Below are 18520 nucleotides of genomic sequence, written 5' to 3' on the forward strand. Positions count from 1 at the left end.
CTCTGCACCCCGCACCTGCCCCAGGCCAGACTCTGCACCCCGCACCTCCCCCAGGCCAGGTCCTGCAAGGGCTGGCCAAGCCGACTGGGTAGCTCCAGGCCTGAAAAGGGGCCTGGCACTGAGCTGGGCTTCCCTGACTGTGGCCAGAGAGAGCTTGGAAAAGAAGGGGGGCTTGGCGGGGAGAGGAGAGGAGAGATGGGGCTCCCAGAGGCTCTTGGTGGTTCCCGGCCTGAGCATGGCACAGAGATGGTCAGAAGGGAGCCAGGCAGCATGCGGGTGCTGGGTGCTGGGCGTGAAGCCTGGGAGGAAATTTAAACTTGCTGAGATAGATAGTTGGTAGCTCTCAAAGTTGAGATAGTTGCCGGCTCTTGAAAGTCAGGGTGCTCTCTGAGAAACAGAAAAATTTACCACTTTGGTTTCCATGTTGAACTGGGGAACAGATTTTTTTAAAAGATTTAATTTTTATGTGTACAGAACTGGGGTACAGGCCAGAGGTGCAGGAGCCATGAGAGGATTCACCAGAGACAGAGTGGGGAGCAGAACAGGCGGATCGAGGAAGCACACTGCTGAGGGGAGCAGCGGGCGGGTCAGGAGTGGTCTGCCACGGTCCCCGTCACCTCCAGACTGGGATGGAACTGTCACTGAAGCGGCTGCGGCCAGCTTGCGGTGCACCACCCGGGAGGGCCGAACTGGGGAGCAGTGTTACCTACAAAGAAGTGCATCCACCTCCCTGTGGTAAAAAACACGCCCGACCGACTCCCAGGCCGGGCCTAGGCCCACTGGCGCCTCCTGGGGTGGGAGCAGGGAGTTGGGGAGCACTGTGCCCACGACGTCGTGTCACTGTCTGAGGGCTCTCCTGGCGCTGGGCTGCCTGGGCCGGCAGGGCGGCCTGTCGCTCAGACCCACTGTAAGAAGAGCTCCCCCCGGGCGGATGTCTTGGCTGAGACACAGGACAGGGCCCCGGGCCAGGAGTGCGCCAGGTCCCACATTCCCGAGGCCACTGCCCCGAGCGTGTTCATGGGAGGCCACTTCCTGCCACATGCCAGGCGTCGTGAGGGCATGGGGCACAGCAGACAAGACCCCTGCCCTGCCCGCGAGCCAACCGGCGAGAACGCACTTGAGAGGTTAGAGGCAGAGACTGCCCTGGAGACAGGCGGGTTGGGCTGCCATTTTCAACAAGCAGGACAGCAGCCCTCCAGAAAAGGCCTGAAGGAGGCAGGGAGCGAGCCAGGAAGACTGGCGGAAAGAGCCTCCGGGCAGAGGGAACAGCGTGTGAGGCCTGAGGAGCAGAGGCCGCAGCTTAGGCTGCCAGGGCGGGGCTGGAGGCGCCCACGGGGCAACAGGGTGCAGCGTGGGGCCTCGTGGGATGGACGACCGCTTCTCTGAGGGTGTCCGGCAAAGGGCGGGTTTGATCTTAAACAAGCAGTGTCTGTATGGTCAGTGAGAACAGCGAAAGCCTCATCACACAAATGTGCATTGCAGGGACGCCAAGCTCTTGGCCTCAGTGGCTCTTGACCTGGGTGGTTTGACACCTCGAACCTCCCCAGCCTCCCCAGGGGCACTTCCGTGGGCTCCAGACAGGATCACGGCACCTCCAGCCCCCCAGCAGTGGCCACTGGGCCCACTCTCTTGTATTCTTCCCAAGTGTCCATCCTAGACCTTAGAGTCTGATCTTGCTCTTGTGCAAAGCAATCATCTGTGTGTCTCTTAATCTACTGGTTCCCACCCCCAGGCCCCGCACCCCTATCTTTACAACGTGTCTGTGGACGGTTCTGGGGCTTTATGGCGACTGTCTCATTGTCTGCGTGGTGCTTCTGGCTCCTCCTGGCGCAGCTTGGACTGGACCTCTGTCTGGCGTGACCCCCGGGCAGGGCTGGAGGGGGCTGGGCACTTCCAGGGGGAGCTCTCAGGCTGTGGGATGCTACAGCAGCGAGCTCGATGTCCATGAGTGTGGGTCACAGGGCTGCTGGCCTGAGGCTCTCCCTTATCTGCTGGACTATTTCAGTGAAGAGAGACCCCTCCCTCGGCTGCTGTTTTTTTTTGGGGGGCGGGAGGGGCTTACTAGCTCCCTTCACTTTGATAAGTCAAGTGCTCTGCCAGGTAAACACTTGTGAGATCCTGCCCTTCTCTGAAGGCAAGCATTAGCTTTCTTTTATCACCACTTAGTGGTGCTTCCTATCACACGGTCATCAGACTTAAACACTTCTGGGCTGATGGCTGTGTCCAGGTGTTTCCAGGGCCAGTGCTGTAGACACACCGACCTTCCTACCCGGTGTGATTTATACATGTAAGTGCATGCGTGACTATGTATTTACTGATAAAAATCCTTCATACTTTCACACCAACCCCCACCCTAAAGAGAATTTAGAAGATTTCCATCAATCCAGAAAGTTCCTCTGTGTCCCTTTCACATCATTCCTGCCCCCAGAGACAAGCACTTTCTGGTTTCTATGTCTAGGGATTGACTTTGCCCGTCGTCGTCGGGCCTCACGTGCACAGAACTGTGGGGTGTGTCCGCCTTGTGTCCACCTCTCCCATGAGCTCAGTCCCTCCATCCCGTGTTGCTGCTTTCTCCTGTCTCATGCAGAGTTCCACCTTGTGGACACACCACGCTGTGACGCCCATGTTTCTATGGATGGTCACCTGGGTTGTTTCCAGCTTGGGCTTCCCGAGTGAGGTGCTGTGGACATTCTTACACAACAAATCTTGGTGGATATGTTTTCATTTCTCTTGGGTAAAGACCTAGGGATAGAACTACGGGTCATAGGGTTGACATACTTAGCTGTATAAGAAACTTCCAAGCATGCTCCAAAGTTCTTGTATTCGCCATGCGCACAGCAATGTAGGAGAGATGCTGTTAACTCTGAGTCCTTGCCAACGTTTGATGTTGTTGACCTTGTTTATTTCAGCCATTCTAGTGAAAATGGGAGGGTACCTCACTGAGGTTTTATTTTGCACATCCTGATGACTAATGACTATAATGAGTTTATTGGATATGTTTTATCTTCTTTCATGATGATATTTTCTCCTGCCCATCTTTTATTGACCTATATCTGTTGACCTATAGAAATTATTTACATAGTGAAGATACGAGTCCTTCATCATCTATATGGACCCTGAATGTTTTTACCAAGCTGTAACTTACCTGTTTTCTTATGTCTTTAATGAGCAGAAATTTTAGATTTTTATGCAAACCAATTTGACAATATTTTTATGCTTGTGTCTTATCCAAGAGATCTTTGTTAACCCCTATGGCAAAGATTATGTCCTGAATTTTCATTTTTAAAGATTTATTTATTTATGCATCCAGGGCCAGAGGTGCAGGGGGTGAGAGGATTCACCAGAGACAGAGTGGGGAGAAAAGGCAGATGTACTGGAATACACTGGTGAGGGGAGCAGTGGGGAGACAGGAGAGGTCTGCTGCGCCCTGGGGGTCACTCCCTGACTGAGGATTGACCTCGTGCTGCAGTGGCTAGTGACAGCGTCATAGAGCTGAGTACCCCTTGCGCCACCAGCGAGGCCCTCCCAAATTTTCTTATGGGAGATCTATGTTCTAAACTTTACTTTTATTCCATGATGTTTCTCAAATTCATTTTTGTGTATGAGATGGAGTCAGGGCTTATTTTTTCCTTGTGTGAATATTTAGTTGTTCCAGCACCATAGAAAAGAATTTCCTTTACTCACTGAATTCACCGGTATCCTGGCCACAAATGTATGGGTCTACTTCTAGATTCTATGCTTGGTTCTGTTGTACTAATTACTGTAGCTTCATAGTAAGTCTTGAAATCAAATAGTCTAAGAGCTTTGTACTTCTTTTTAAATTTTTTTTTTTGCCCATTTAAGATGTTTAGCAATTCAAAATAAATTATAGCTTCAGCTTGTCTTTTCTTCAACAAAAGAAAAAAAAACTGGGCTTTTGATAAGAATTGTACTAATCCCTAAATCAATGGCCATCATAACAATGTGACATCTTCTGATCCATGAACATGGTATCTTTTTCTATTTATTTCATTTAGCAGTGTCTTGACATTTTCAGTGTAAATTTTATGCATCTTTTCATAGATCTATTCCCATGTGTTTGATGTTTTCTGAAGCTCTTGTAACTGGCATTTTAAATTTCATATTCCAATTTTTCATTGCTTGACTTATAGCCAAACAAGCAGGGTCATTCTGACTACTGTACTAAGAATAAATAATCCAGAGTAGAGGAAAAGCCAGAAGCAAGAAGACCAGTTGGCAGGCTGTGAAAATAATCCAGGGAAGAGAGAATATAGCTTGGGAAAGGGTGGCGGCCATAGTGTGTTTAGAAGAGATCAAGTTGAAGTGAGAGCCAACAGGATTTTCTGATGAACTGGATGTTGACTGCAAAAAGAAAAGGCAAATAATTCCAAAGTCCTATCCTGATAACTAAGAAAGTAAAGTTGCCATTAGCCAAGGTAGAAAAAATTAAGTGTGGAGCACTTGGGCGGAAGGGAAACATCAGCTTTAGATGTGGTGATTTTGAGGCTTTATTTGGAAAGCAGCCAGAGAGCCAATGTGGAATGGTCAGTTGTATGCATGAGACTGGCGTTTGGGGGAGAGGTCTGCTCTAGCTATAGATCTGGGGACTGCCTGTGTGTAGACTGGATATGTTCACTGAGAGTAGATGTGAAGAGAGGAAGGAGAGGTCTAATTCTGAATGCTGAGACTCTCCAACCTTAGGGGGTCAGGAAGGTGAGGCAGAATCAGCAAAGGACAGAGAAATGACAGCTAGGGGTTGTGAGAGAAGCTAGGAGACAAAGTTGGGGGCTGGGGGCTGAGGGAAGAAGGCGTTTCTTTGTCTAGAAATGATGATTGGCAAACTGGGTGAGACCTGAGAACTGGCCATGGGATTTGGCAACGTGGAGCCTTGATGGTTTTAACGAAAACATGCTTGTTACGAGGAGGAGCAATAACTCAACTGGAGAGGGCAAATGGGAGGGTGAGCACAGAGTGTGCTCAAGGTGGTCTTCCCACATACGAGCAGAAGGTCCCTAGGCGCACTGGGGTGACTGTACCCAGAGTTACAGGCATGTTCTAAGCTGCCGGGGGCTGCTCTCAGCACGGAGGTGCCCATAGGACCTGCTGGGGAAGTGTGTGGCTGGGGGAGGAGGGTGGGGAGACCGACTCTGTTGTGACCTTCTGGGGATCCCTCCAACTGCCCTGGGGTTGGCAACTTCCTGGTTTCAGAAAACACCTGTGAGTGCAGATTGTGCTCCGGTTCTCACCAGTAAGAGCTCAAAGTTCACTGCGAGATCAGCCTCTGAATCGATCCACTCCTTCAGGAGCTTGACAGTTCCCAGCAGCCCAGGCAAGGGGCCCGGCTCGGGCTGACCATGGCGGGGCTCGGACATGTCCTCACTCCGTTGGGGATCACAGCCAAGCACCGGGGAGTGAGGACTGGCCCTCTAGCGCTCCCGCTCTAACACACGTTTTACCGCGGGTCCAGTTCATGCGGGACAGGGAGCAGGAGCGGTGGGGATGACGCGGAAGTGGCCTGGCCAGAGGCTGTTCCCGGGGCCAGGAGGAGAGCAGGTCCTCAACCTGCCTGCTGCCAAAGGGCCCCGGGGCTGTGTTTTACGATACTTTACTGGAGCTCTGGCACCCAGCACCCCCCGGGGAGGGTGCTCCCAGGCTCCCTGGGTTCTCAGCTGGCAGGTGGCAGGCACAGGTATCCCAGTCTCGTCACCTTGGAGACGCGGTCCCCACGCCGCTCAGCCTGCCCGGCCTGCGGTAACTAAGGCAGAGCCGGCTCGCCCACCCTCCTGGCGTGAGCGGCTTTAATACTCTAGGCAGCCCTCAGTGTAGTTCAAGTTTGTCTCCGGTACAATTCACCATCTTTATTGTTTCTGTGGTTACACAGTTGCCTGAGTTTTGAGGGTCCCCCAATCCCTGATCTCCCATGACCCACCTGGTGTTTATATTGGATGATTTTGCAGGATGTGAGCATGTTCAGGGACATGTTTGAGCAGAAGTCCTGGACCATGTCTTCAGGGGGAACAGGGCCCAGAGAAGGGCAAGGCTAGCAAGGCGCGGGGGGGCCCTCACTGGGCAGGCAGAAAGGCTCACTTCCTACGTCCAGGGTCCAGCGGGAGAGAGCCCCCCGCCCCCCGCACCAGGCAGAAATGAAGACTCAGGTCTCATTGTCACCTCCTCTGCCCACGCCTCCTGCCACGCACACTGGCAGGCACAGCTTGGGGCTGAGGCCACAGCAGTCTGAGAGGCCACACCTAAGCAACGGCTAAGGTCTCAAAAGCAAACATGGGGTGGAAGTTAAACCCAGAATGCTTAAATTTGCTGGGTTTCCCTGCATACAGCAGCTCAGAACTGCTCCCTGCCCAGGCACAGAGCTCCCCAGGCGCAGCGTGGGGACTCAGGGGGCTGTCCCCGTGGCCACAAGGGCTGCAGAATCAGACTCGTCAGCTTCGTAGCGCTGGGCCTCAGAGCATCTGGTCACGCCTTTCCGCTGCAGATGGGGACACGGGCCCAGAGAGGGACAGCACGTTGTCTAAAGACACGGAGTGAACCAGGGACAGGACACCCCTCCTCTGAGTCTGACCTCCACCGCTGCCCTCAGCTTTCTGGTCACCCCCAGCTAGGCTGTCGGTAGTTCTGAACACTTATGCCAGGCCCAGTGCACAGCGCCAGGACCGTGGAGATGGGTGATGGCCAGAGGCCTGGCGGGAAATTCTGCCCTGTGGCTGGCGCAACCAACTAATGTGTTGGAGCGGGTGTTGCGGGGCGCCGGGGCTGCACGATGAGGCCGCCTGCCCAGACCGGCCTGCCCTCCTCCAGGTGCAGACGTTCCACGGAGACCTGCTGCAGCACATGGAGAAGAACACCAAGCTGGACATGCAGTTCATCAAAGTGAGTGCGCCCGCTCGGCCCGCAGCCTCCGGCCGCTTCTCCCCACCGACAGGCCAGCTGGGTGCCGCCTGGCCCTGGCGACCCCATCCCGCAGCGCATGGGCCTGCAGCCCATTCTGCTCTCTGCCCCCGCCCCACCTAGGTGGTGGCGCTCTGGTGACGGGTCTTCCTCCTCCCCTGCCCCCAGGACAGCCGCCAGCACTACGAGGTGGAGTACCAGCACCGAGTCGCCCACCTGGAGAAGTGCACGTCGGAGCTGTGGCGCTTGGAGCGCAGAAGGGACAAGAACGCACGGGAGATGAAGGTGCGGGGCGGGGGGCGCGGCTGCGGGGTGCCCTCTGAGCCCCCCACCCGGCCAGCACCGGCCAGCTCTGGAGTGTGGCTCACCCCACCCTCGGCGGTTTGCGTAGCTGGAGAGGTCAGCCAGCCCCCGGGGCTGGAGTCCCTGGCCCGTCGGGACCCCCACAGCTCTGCTACTATCCCGCCACCCCCTGAGGCTCCCCGGTCCCCCAGCACCCCCTCTCCTCCATGAGAAAACCCAAGGCGGCCCTCAGCAAAGAGAACACCCGTCAGCACCAGCAAAGAGAGCCCCACCTGCCTCCAGCTCCCTCCCACCCCCTGGCCAGGGCCGCTCCTCCCTCCCAGGCTCAGCACCCCGTCCCTGGCTGCTGCCCCTGGCTCCTTTGATAAATCCTCACCTCTCCTCTGCAGAATGTGCCCCCCGACTGGGAAATGATTAACCAACTCACCCACATTTCATGACGCCACATCCGTGCTGAGTGCCGGGCGGGAGGGCTGCGCAACCCCAGCCTGCCTGGGAGACACTGCCCCGGGGGGTGCGGAGGCCACTCAGGGGCCAGGCGGGGCTGAGCGCCCAGGGAGGGCGTCCAGGAGGCAGCTGGCATTCCTGCGGCTGTGGCGAGGCGCCCACCTGCTGCCTCCAGCCAGAGCCGCCGTCCCCACAGGAGAGCGTGAACCGGCTGCACGCCCAGATGCAGGCCTTCATGTCGGAGAGCCAGCGCGCAGCTGAGCTGGAACAGAAGCGCCGGTATCGCTTCGTGGCCGAGAAGCACATTCTGCTGTCCAGCACCTTCTTGCAGTTTTTCGGCCGGGTGAGCTGGGGCTGCAGCGGGGTGGCGCCCTGCCTCTGCCCTTGCTTCCTGGAGACGTCTGCTCGTCCTCTCCGCTTAGCTCGCTGCGTCGCACTTCTTCAGGCATCCACTTCTTCACGGGTGATCCGTGACTCTCGTCTTCATTCACTAGCTCGCGCATTTGTTTATTTACGCACGAACCATCGATTGTCTCCTCCTCTCAGGCCTATCCTGGCACACACGCACCATCCACCAGCGCCAACTTGTGCATTTATTCACTTCCTGTCTATTCGTTTATCTTCCTTAAACCGTCTGTGCTTCTGGTCTGTCTGGTCAACCAGCCAGATTCTTTCATCTCTCACGTGGATTCCCAGTGGATTTTGCTTTCTGCTGTAGAAAGCCTTGCTGTGTCGTGTTTGTGACCATCACCTCGTCTATAAATGTTTCCTCTTATCGACTAAAGGTCCCTCAGATTAGTCTGAAACGTTCCAACTCCATTTTGTTGGGGATTAATGTTGCTCATCTTACCTTCTCTTCCCTTGCTCGTTTTCTGTTATTAGCATCAGCTCCGTTTGGTTTTGACCAATCCGAGCGCCCGTCTTCCAGTAGAATTTATCCGTCTCCTGTTATCTTTAAATCTATATATCGTCACCCACACACTACTTAGTCCATTGTTCCCTCCCTGCCAGCCCGTGAGAGTAGGCCCTGAGAAGGATGCTCCTGCCCTTCCTAATACTTTATAATGAGTATTTTTGAAAATGTTCACTGCTCCACTCAGCCACTCCACACCCACCACTTGCTTTTACCAAGACACCTCAGGACGTTTAGTCTCGGATTCTCACTGGTCATTTCATTGCAGCCCGGCCCTCTGGTTCCGGGCCTGTTCCTCTGCCCGCCCGCACCCCGTCCTGTAGCACCACCATCATCCTTTTTGTTCTTCTGAAACCCCTAGCAAGGGACTCTACGCCATGACCTCTCTTGCCGTCTCTTTCATTTGTTCTTGGTCTATTTCACCCTTGGCTGGTGAGGTCACTGCTTCTCTTCCCAACAGGGCTGTTCTCTCTGTTCAGGTTCAAGCCTTGCTCTGTCTGGGGCAGCAGGTCTGTGACACGGCAGTGTTCTTAGCAAGTCCTCGTCAAGTTTGCCACCCCCTTCTCTCAGCTGCCTGGATGGTCCAGTCGGTTCTGCTCCCACCCCACTACTGTCTTTTTTTCCACATTCTTATTTATTTTTCCAACCACTGTGCCCTGACTGCAAATTCTAGCAGGTAAATTCATTTCTCTGAGCTTCCTTTTCTTCTTCGGAAGAGGAGGGAGCCAATTCCCACCTCCCAAGGTTGATGAACAAGGGAGGATCTGAGGGACCCCAGTGGGATTCGGTTCACACACACACCCCCTCCCCCTAAGATGAAAACAAAAGCCACCGCCCCGCGCTGGAGGCCTGTCCACTAGTGGTCTCCACCCCCGACGCTGGCAGACCCCTGCTTCCTGCCGAGGGTCCTTACCCTTACCGGGCCCCTCCTCAGGGCCTCGCTGGACAGGGCTGGACCCAGAGACTGATCTCGGTGCTGTGCCCCCACCCTGCCCCCGGCTCCCACACTGATCCTCCCGAGGACCTTTCTTTCAGCTGCTTTATTGAGACATAGTTAGCACAGCACGCCATCCACATGTGAGAGAAATTAGCTCTTTCTTGGGGATGAACTGCAAATATTTTCCTTTGTTCATCACGCACCATTGAATTTGCTTTGAGTAGGTTTTGCCATGTTTAAAAAAATGCATCCTTATTTCATCAAATTTATCAGTCTTTTGTAGGTTTTTAAACCATGTAGAATGTCCTTTCTGCTACACAGTTGTTTTTAAAACTCTCCATGGTCTCCTCTACGTTTTTCAAACTCTGCAGTGTTCTTCCCCAAACACTAACTGAACCACCTGGGGCAAGGCTGAGGGCGGACAGTGAACTTAAGTTCTGTCCAGGCCCGAGCATCAGGGCAGGGGCTCCCCATTAAATGTTCTCATTGGACAAAGCCCCCATTAATATACTGTGTGTAGCCCCTCGTGGGCCCCTTCGCTTACTGTCGCTGAAAACAGTGCACAGGCTTTTGACCTTTATCCTGGCGCTATTTCGCTAATTAATTTTGCAAGGAAACATAGAGTGTGTCCACCTAGTGACCAGCTGACTACTTGCTACTGTGACATGGAGCCCTGAGCCTTTCTGTTTTGCTGCCTAAGATCGCTGGGGCTTGCGGCAGGAGGAAATCACGGAAAGGCACCCTCGCAGGAAGCTTCCACACACAGGCCAGCACAGACCACACCAGCCCCACTGATTACTGCATGCGAGACCCTGAGTTTGCCATTAACTGCTCTGCCCCTCAGATAATACATTGCACCTACCTCCCTGAGTTAATGCACTTATCAATAGACAATGCAGCTATCATTATCTTAACGCAGATAATATAAATGTTCGAGGAAAGGAAAGACGTGATGTTTGAGGAGAAAGTGGAGAGAACCGTCTAACTGGAGAGCACAGTGTTTTTATTGTACCTGGGAAATCATGTATAGAGCTGTGGTAACAGACCAGTGGGTGCCAGGCGGTATCAGAGCTCCCGTGAGGAGGGCATGCCGTGGGTGCTGTGCCAGGCCACTTGGGAAGTGCCGGGGGCTGGGCGTGAAGCAGAGAGCCAGGGGAAGTGCCCCAGAGCCTTTATGGTTTTCACTGGGAGGTCAAAGCCTGATAAGCGAGCTGAGGGTCTAGGGTTGAGGAGTTTGAAAATTTCAGTGCACTCTGGACTGTAGAACTACTGGTCTCCAGGTGTCTGGTAGCTGGCCTAGGGCAACTTAGGACAGGAATTTAAAAAAAAAAAAAGTGATTAATCCACACAGCTGAGTAACATCTAAAGCTCTTGCCGCCCCAAAATGGTGGCTTCCTGCCCTTGCAAGTATTCAAGCAGCATTAGATGCCCATGTGTGGTGGACGCCAGAAAGATGATTCTTATGTAGGCAACAGGGATGGGCTAGAAAACTCTAAACTACTCTAACTGGCTGAAGCCGAAGAAGTATTTACTATTTGGGAAGTTGGAAGGTTTCAGGTAGAGCTGGATCCAGGAGCACACAGGATGTCTCCAGGGATTTGCCACACCCTGTTACTTAGCTTTAGCACCTTATGTTGGCTTCATTCTACTATTACTTAGCAAACCCCCTGAAGTGAAAGGATGTGTTTATTTCCCGTTTAGGTCAGGGTAGGTACTCAGATTGGTTCTTCAGTACCAGTTTTTGAGTAGTGGCATCCTGGAGTCCATCACTAAAGCCAGGAGGATGGGACAACTTGAACTTCCCCCTTCCTCTTACAGCAGGCCAGCGGACAGCCGGCCGAAGCACATGGACTGAGAGAAGGCAGGGCAGGTCCTCAGGAAAACTGAGGCGCTTTTGAGCAAAGAGGAGGGACGGGTGGGGGACGCCCCGAGGTGACACCATGGCATCTTTTGCTTCCTTCTGGCTAGAAAAAGCGGTCATCCTCACCTTGCAGGGTCGGAGTTCCCAGGTCTAGGCTGCCACCTGTGAGCTGGGGGCGCTCAGACCTGACAGACCCCGTGTCCCCACCAGGCCCGGGGGATGCTCCAGAACCGCGCGGTGCTGTGGAAGGAGCAGACAGAGGCCAGCCGCACCCACGCCCCGGGCCTGCTGGGCTCCACGCTGGGGCCGCCCTACCCCTCGGGCCGCCTGACGCCCACCCGCCTGGACATGGTGAGGCCCTGGGCACTGCTGCCGCCATTCGTGCCCCCGCCGCCCTTCCCGCCCCCGCCGCCCCCGGCATTCTCCGCGGGACCCTGGGACCCGAGGGCCTCGGCCTGGGGCCTCCTGCCCCCCAGGGTGCCCTTCTACGCTGCGCCCCTCCGCCGCTCCTTCCGCCCTGGTGCAGCCTCGGCGCCCCCGTGGTGGTTCGGCCGGCGGCCGGAGAACCCCTACGCAGAAGTCTGGGACTGGGGGTGGGGGCTGGACTAGGGCGCCGCGTCCCCGCCCCTCCCCTCCCCACCCTCCCCTGCCCGTCTCCCCTCGCAGCCCCAGCCTCTGGGAGACTTCGGCTCCCCTCGCAGCCGGCACGGCTCCGGCTCCTACCGCCCCGAGCCCAGCGAGGCGAGGTCCGCGTCGCAGCTGGAGCCAGATCGCCGGTCCCTGCCCCGGACGCCGTCGACCGGTGAGCGCCCCCGGCCGGGGCGTCTCGGGAGGACGAGGGGGGGGGGGTTGCGGGCGGGAACCCCGGGCGGGGACCGGGGCGGGAAGAGGCTCCGGGGTGGCCGGCGGCGGGAGGGCTGGCGGGCAGGCGGCCCGAGAGCGCCCCCCGACGTGGGCGTGGTGCCCCGCAGCCTCGCTCTACGCCCGCAGCGCGCCGCGCTCCCGCTCCAACTCCGTCGGTGAGCGCCTGGGCAGCGGCGGCGGCGGGGGGCCCCGGAGAGTCCGCGCCCTGGTCTCCCACTCCGAGGGCGCCAACCACACGCTGCTGCGCTTCTCGGCCGGAGACGTGGTGGAAGTGCTGGTGCACCAGGCCCAGAACGGCTGGCTCTATGGCAAGCTGGAGGGCACGTCCACGTGAGTGCGCGCCGGGGCGCGGGGTGGGGCGCGGAAGACCGAGGCCCGCGCGCACGGGACCCCCTCCCGCCCCTGGGGCTCCGACGACGCTCCCCTCCTCCTCCGCCCCGCCTGTCTCGGTTTCCTCACCGCTCCGTGGCGGCTGGAAGAGCCTCCTCGCCAGGTTCTGGTGGAAGCCAGTAACCAGTCAGCCGGGCTCCAGGCGGAGCCGCGAGACTGGGCGCCCGGGCCGGGCACGCGGCGGGGCGGGGACCCTGAAGTCGGGGCGCGCGCTCTTTGCAGGCCTGCGTAGCGGACATCCTTTAAGAGCCTAAACTGGGTGGAAGGGGAGCTGGGAAAGTACCCTGGGGTCACTGTAAGCCTGGGGGTGAGCGCGCAAAAAGCAGTCTCTGCTCGAGGGGCAGAGAGCGCTTGCTGGAGTCAGGCAGCGCCCCCTGCAGGGCGCCTCGGGCTGGAGCCTGCGTCTGCGGGAGGTTCTGGGGTGGGGAGAAGGCACGGAGGACGCGACTGGGAGTGGGGGGGGACAGCGAGTCCGCAGGCGCGTGGGAGGGCGGCGGAGGGGCCGTGGGTGGCGCAGGGTAGACGGCCGTGGCGCGTGAACGGTGCGGCTACAAGTAGGCGTGTGTGGGTGGGCGGCGGGCGAGTGTGGGTCTGCGAGGGGTGGGGGAGGGGACAGGATGCAGGTGGCCAGGCACCTGCCGGCAGAAGCCGGTGGGGGCAGCAGGTGCCACGCCCGCACCTGGTGCGTGGTGAACTCCTGGGGCCCTGATCAGAAACCGCTTCTCCCGGGGGCTCTGCTTCTCGCCTCCCCTGTTGGTTCTGGGGGCAGAGGTTTGCGGGCTGTCTGAGAAGTCAGGTAGAGCGCAACGATCTTATTCTGTCAGTGTGACTGGGCATAGCCGTGTCATTGATGGGAAGATGCGAACTGGGGCTCGGGCTCCTAGGAGGCGTGTTCACCCCACTGGGACCTTTTCTGTAGATCTGGAAGCTTGAAGCTTTTCACTGGTCAGGAATGTCTTCTTGAATGACTCCCCAACCCATCTCAGCCTTTGTCCCACTTCTTTCCTCTGATCACAGTTTGAAAACCCCTGTGTGGGGTCAAGGTCAAGCCCAGACCCAGCCGTTGACCCCCTGGGGCTGGACTCTGCCTTCAGCCTCACCTGAGGCTGTTTAACATGCGAGATCTTTCCCAGATGTTCTGCCAGAGTAAGGTGGTTTGTGGGGGCTGCCTGCCTCTCCCCACAGCCCTGGCTGCTCTGAGACGTAGTAGTGAGCCTCTAGGCAGGCAGAGACTGCAAGGGAGGGGTGCAGCGGTCACATGGGGGTACAGGGTTGGCTCCCTGCCAGGCTGGCAGCTTTGGGGGAGGGACCATGTGGGTTTTGTGGGCTCTCCTGTGTAGGTGCTCACTAGTGGGAGAGGGGCTTCACCCCATGTTTTTGGACACACTGCTTCCCCCCTCTGGGGGTGACCCCAGCCCTTGCTGGATGTGAGCCCGGGCAGGTGGCCTTAAACGCCAGAAAAGCCCTTCTCTGCGAGCCAGCTCAGCCACACACACCCTGGTGCCCAGTCACTGCTCTCAGAAAGGGATTTTGAGCCCTGTTTTGGGGCCTTGTGCTTAGGGGACCCCCTGCTTCTGCCCCTCAGGAGTGGCTGGTTTCCTGAGGCCTATGTGACGCCTTTGGAGGAAGTAGCCCTGAGCAACACAACCTCCGTGAACCCAATGAACGAGCTACCTTCCAGGTACCTGGTGGTCAGAGGTGGGTGGGGGGTGGGGAGGCATCTGTGAGTTGCCACCCTGAGACAGCCCAAGGGAGAGGGCAGTCATCTCTGCATGGCAAAGCCATGGTGTCCATCCCTCTGCCTCTGGTCAGTTCTGCCTTCAGGCAAGTAACGCCCTGCCCCCGCTGTGGGAACAAGGCCCTCAGAGGCTCTGGGGCCCAGCAGAGGGCACCAGGGCCACAGGGCCTGGCCCCCCGGCCCTTTCCTTTCTCTGAATTCAGGTCCTACCCACTACGGGGCAGCCACAGCCTCAATGACCTCCTGGACCAGCCGGGCAACTCCACAGTGCCCTCGCCCCCAGACTACCGGGACGGCCAGTCCCGCTCCCGGACCCCGAGCCGGGTCCCAAGCCGCACCCCCAGCCCTGCACCCCCAGCCCTGCCTGGCGGCTGCAGAAACAACCTGAACAACCTGGGGGTGGCCAGCGACGTCAAGGTGGGCCTTCCCGCTGTCCCTCCCCGGGCCCCTCTCGTGGGCAAGGAGACTGAGCAGACAAGGCCCCTGGCTGGCTGGCAGCGCTCTCGCCCCTGGTCTTGGTCGGCCTGTCTGCACGGGGAAGGTGGGTGGGCTTCTGTAAGGGATGGACAGCGGGCAGCTCTTCTCGGACAGGAGCCCCGTGCCCTGGAAGCACAGTGAGTGTGCCCCTCCTCTCTTGGGGGGCTGCCCAAACTAAGGGCCTGGCGCAGAGCCTGGCCCGGGCTGACCAGGGCAGGGCAAAGTGGGTACAGAGGTCACTTGCCCAGTCTTGTCCAGGGGGTGGTGGCCAGCCTGGGACTCTGGCCCAGGGGCTAATCAAATCCGGAAGGCACAAGGCTGTGAGCTTCTGGGCACACTTCAGGGGCCTCTGATGAGGTCCTGCTGTCCAGGAGCAGGCGGGTGGGGGCAGGGCTGTCTTGCCCCTCCCCCACCGGCCGCCCATCCCCCCCACTGCAGAAACTTACGTCCTTGGAGCAGCAGCCCCCAGAGCTCTTCCCTCGGTGAGTCCTGGGGTACGGGCTCAGGCTGGGGGGGGCGCCAGTGGCGGGAAGCAGAGGCCAGCCCGGACCTGCCGCTGGCCGCTGGCCGCTCGGCCCCTCACCCAGCCCTCCCTCCTCAGGGGCACGAATCCCTTTGCCACCGTGAAGCTGCGTCCCACTGTCACCAACGACCGCTCGGCACCCTTCATCCGGTGAGGCCCGTCCTTCGGGCGTCTGAGGCCTCCCACCCCGCCTGGGCCCGAGCCGGCGCCGGAGAAGCAGCAGCAGCAGGTCCACAGAGCCAAAGCGCGAGGCCTGGGCCGGTCCTCCCCAGCACTGCCCCACGCCCTCCCCCCAACCTGAGCGCGGGGCTCAGCCTGGCTCCAGCCTGGCGTCTGGGATCTCCCAATAAAGGCGAACTGGGGAAGAACCCCGGGACTCTCCTGGGGGGCGTCTCCAGCCCCCCCACTGTCCTCCTGTGCTCCGGTAGGAAGGAGCCCCCACCCCGCCTCCCCCACCCCACATATGCCCCCACTGAACTTTTGTAACGGAAATAAAGCAGCAGACACACAGCAGGACTGGCGTGTGATGTGGGGGGCCGGGAGGGGCCCAGCCCAGGAGGCCTGAATGGCCTGGCAGTGCTGGGACCGGCTCCCAGCCCTCCAGGGCCTCCTTGGAAGCCGGTCCCGTGTCTGCCTAAGGCCGCGTCTCCCACGCAGCCTTGTCTGCCTGTGGGCTCCCCAAAGGAGGGAGGGGTGCTGCCGCTGCTCCCCAGACTGTGGCTGGCCTGAAGGCAGCGCCTTCCCACCCCCGCCTCCTTCCCAGCTTGCCCTGGATGAGGTTTGGCCTGGAAAGAGCCAGAGGCCCCTTGGGGCCTGAGGCCTGGGGTGGGGGGCGGGCAGGAGCTGAGGTAACAGGACTCTCCAGGGGTCCCCCCCAGCCTAGCCCCCAGGACAGAGCCCGTCCTCCACCAGGCTCTTCCACTCTCCCGGTGGGCTGGGGCGGGAACCCCACATAGGGCCCCGACCTGGCCCTCCCCTCCCAGGTGAAAGCCCCTTAGAGGGGTTTTGGAGGGAGACACTGAGCCCCACTGAGCCCGGGGAGTGGGACAGCCGCCTGGGGGCTCTGCTTGTGGGGTGCTGGGACAGCCGCCTGAGGGCTCCACTGAGCACGGCCTCAGGACTCACGGGCTGCACAGGTGAGCGCAGGGCCAGGTGGGCCAGGTGCAGGTGATAGACGCAGGAGGGGGTGGGGGAGGAGGAGAGCTCAGGGCCCTCCTGGCGCCAGGTGGGACACCCCAGATGGAAGCGGCTTTGGGAGGGGCACTGCGGCCCCAACCATGGGTGGTTCACCCTGCCTCTGAGCCCCGTTCCACATCGGGTCCGGGGGCGCATGGGCCGCGTGTGAGCCCCCGGCTGAGCTCCGGGCCTGCAGAGCCCTCAGCTTGGGGAGGGCTGGGCTGCCGTGGGTTTGCAGGCAGAGGCCCCCCGGCACCCCTCGAGTCCCTGCTGGCCCAGTGGAGCTGAGGCCCGACCACCTGCAGGGCTCCTGGCGGCCTGGGGCGACCCCCAGGAGGGGAGCTGGTGCTCCCCACCACCCCCTCGGGCCAGCTCCAGCAGGTGAGCCGCTCAGCGGTCAGCTCCCCTCTCTGAGACAAGGCTGAGGTGATGCCTCTGGGGATTTTTCTCCTGCTCCCTGGGGAAATGAGGAGCCCCGGCCCCCCCCAGCCGGGCGCGCCCTATTGTGGAGGTGAGCACACTGCACAATGGGGAAACTGACCCCCAGCACACTGGCTGCCAGCTCTGCCTCTCAGGAGCCCTAGTCTGCCACCTCGGGGTCTTCCCCAAGTCAAGACTCAGGTGGGGAGGGCTTTGGAGCAGGACGGTCGGGGAGGTTCCACCCCCATTCTCTGAGCAAGGCTCTCGAGTGGGCATCTGAGTGGGCTGCCTCGGTTTCCCCTGGGTCTCCAGCGCCCTTCCTGGAGCCCTGTCGTTCCCCGCCTCCAGCAGAGGCAGCTGCAGGGGTCGCTGGCGGCCCCCACCAGGGCGCAGGTCCGGTGGCTGGGGCTGGCGGTGCTGGGCGCCCCGTCTGGGGCACCGCCTTCACCGCCCGCTCCCCGAAAGCCTTGAGCGTCTTCCGCGCACTGCTGTGCCACGTCGCGCGGGCTACAGCGACACAGCCCGGGCTTCCTCCATCCTGCTCGCCAAGGTCTAGGCGACCAGTCAGCGCGCCCCCTCGGCTTAGGGGCCAGGACTGACCCCTGAGCTCCGCGGGAGAACCTGCGGGCACGCGGAGAAGGCAGGAAGCCGCAAGCCCCGCCCAGGTGGAGACTGCCCCGCCCCGCCCCCCCCCAGCCCGCAGGCCCCTCCTTTTCTGCGCACAGCCCTGCAGGGCCCCGGCCGCTTTGCCGCAGGAGGGTGATCGCAGGGAGGCTGCCCTCCCCAGACACCTGACCTCTTGAGGGGGGAGATGCCGGGAGTGGAGGGCCCCGGGGAGGAAGGCAGGCCGACTGGTGTTGCAGGGGTGTTGCAGGCGGCCTCCGTGGGCTCTGGGGGTGCGGGGTGGAGCTGGGGCTTCAGGACCAGGATAGGTTCCTTCCCTTTGTCCCCTGCAGGGTGTCCTCTGTTGTGTTCTAGTCCAGCCAGGTTTAACCTTGGGCAGACCAGGGAGACCTTGTCCCTTCCAGCCATCTTCCAGGACTGGAAGGTGGGGTGCCTGGGAGGGGGGTGCCCGGAATGTGCCCACCGGCAAGGAGAGGCGCTGGCCCAGCCTACCCCCCGCGCTGCCCACAGGCCCTGTTCGCAGCGTCCTCGTGGTCATGCTGGTGGATGGCCTGCTGGCCACGGGCATGGTCCTCACATCCTTGGCCTTTGCCTCCTAGAGCTCCACCTGACGGCTGGGGTGCGCACAGGTGAGGGTGCCCAGGTGGGGTTGGCGACCTGGCGCCAATCCCCAGCTTTCTGAGGGGGGAGTCCCCCGGGTGCCCATGTCCCGGCCCTGAGGTTCCCTGGGCACAGCGCCCCCTCACCCCCAGGCCCTGGCCTGGCCCTCAGCTTCCAGCCGTCGTTCATCCTGCTGGGGTGGGGCTGTGCTTGGAGCTGCCGCGACCTCTGGCCAGTGGGCTGGCAGGCCGGCAGCCCGGGGCTCCTGTCCGCGCTCTGTCGCTGTGCCAGCAGCTGCTGGAGCACTTGGGCTGGCGCGGGGGCTCCTGCTGCGGGGCTGGCGC

The 18520-nt window shown here is 59.6% G+C and overlaps 1 protein-coding gene across 1 annotated transcript in view; it reads left to right on the forward strand.

Moving 5' to 3' along the window:
• Positions 1 to 15781, forward strand: part of BAIAP2L2 (BAI1-associated protein 2-like 2) — a 20162-nt gene extending 4381 nt beyond the window's left edge. The window contains exons 5-14 of the mRNA XM_004675666.2: positions 6814 to 6885; positions 7072 to 7188; positions 7850 to 7996; positions 11575 to 11715; positions 12031 to 12166; positions 12336 to 12558; positions 14204 to 14299; positions 14560 to 14773; positions 15272 to 15315; positions 15435 to 15781. Of these exons, the coding sequence (XP_004675723.1) occupies positions 6814 to 6885; positions 7072 to 7188; positions 7850 to 7996; positions 11575 to 11715; positions 12031 to 12166; positions 12336 to 12558; positions 14204 to 14299; positions 14560 to 14773; positions 15272 to 15315; positions 15435 to 15510 (1266 nt within the window). The 3' untranslated portion in view covers positions 15511 to 15781. The remainder of the gene's footprint in view (positions 1 to 6813; positions 6886 to 7071; positions 7189 to 7849; positions 7997 to 11574; positions 11716 to 12030; positions 12167 to 12335; positions 12559 to 14203; positions 14300 to 14559; positions 14774 to 15271; positions 15316 to 15434) is intronic.
• The last annotated feature ends 2739 nt before the right edge of the window (positions 15782 to 18520 follow it).

Source organism: Condylura cristata, unplaced genomic scaffold, assembly GCF_000260355.1.
Source record: "Condylura cristata isolate star-nosed mole 26May11 unplaced genomic scaffold, ConCri1.0 scaffold00004, whole genome shotgun sequence".
Classification (NCBI taxonomy): domain Eukaryota; kingdom Metazoa; phylum Chordata; class Mammalia; order Eulipotyphla; family Talpidae; genus Condylura; species Condylura cristata.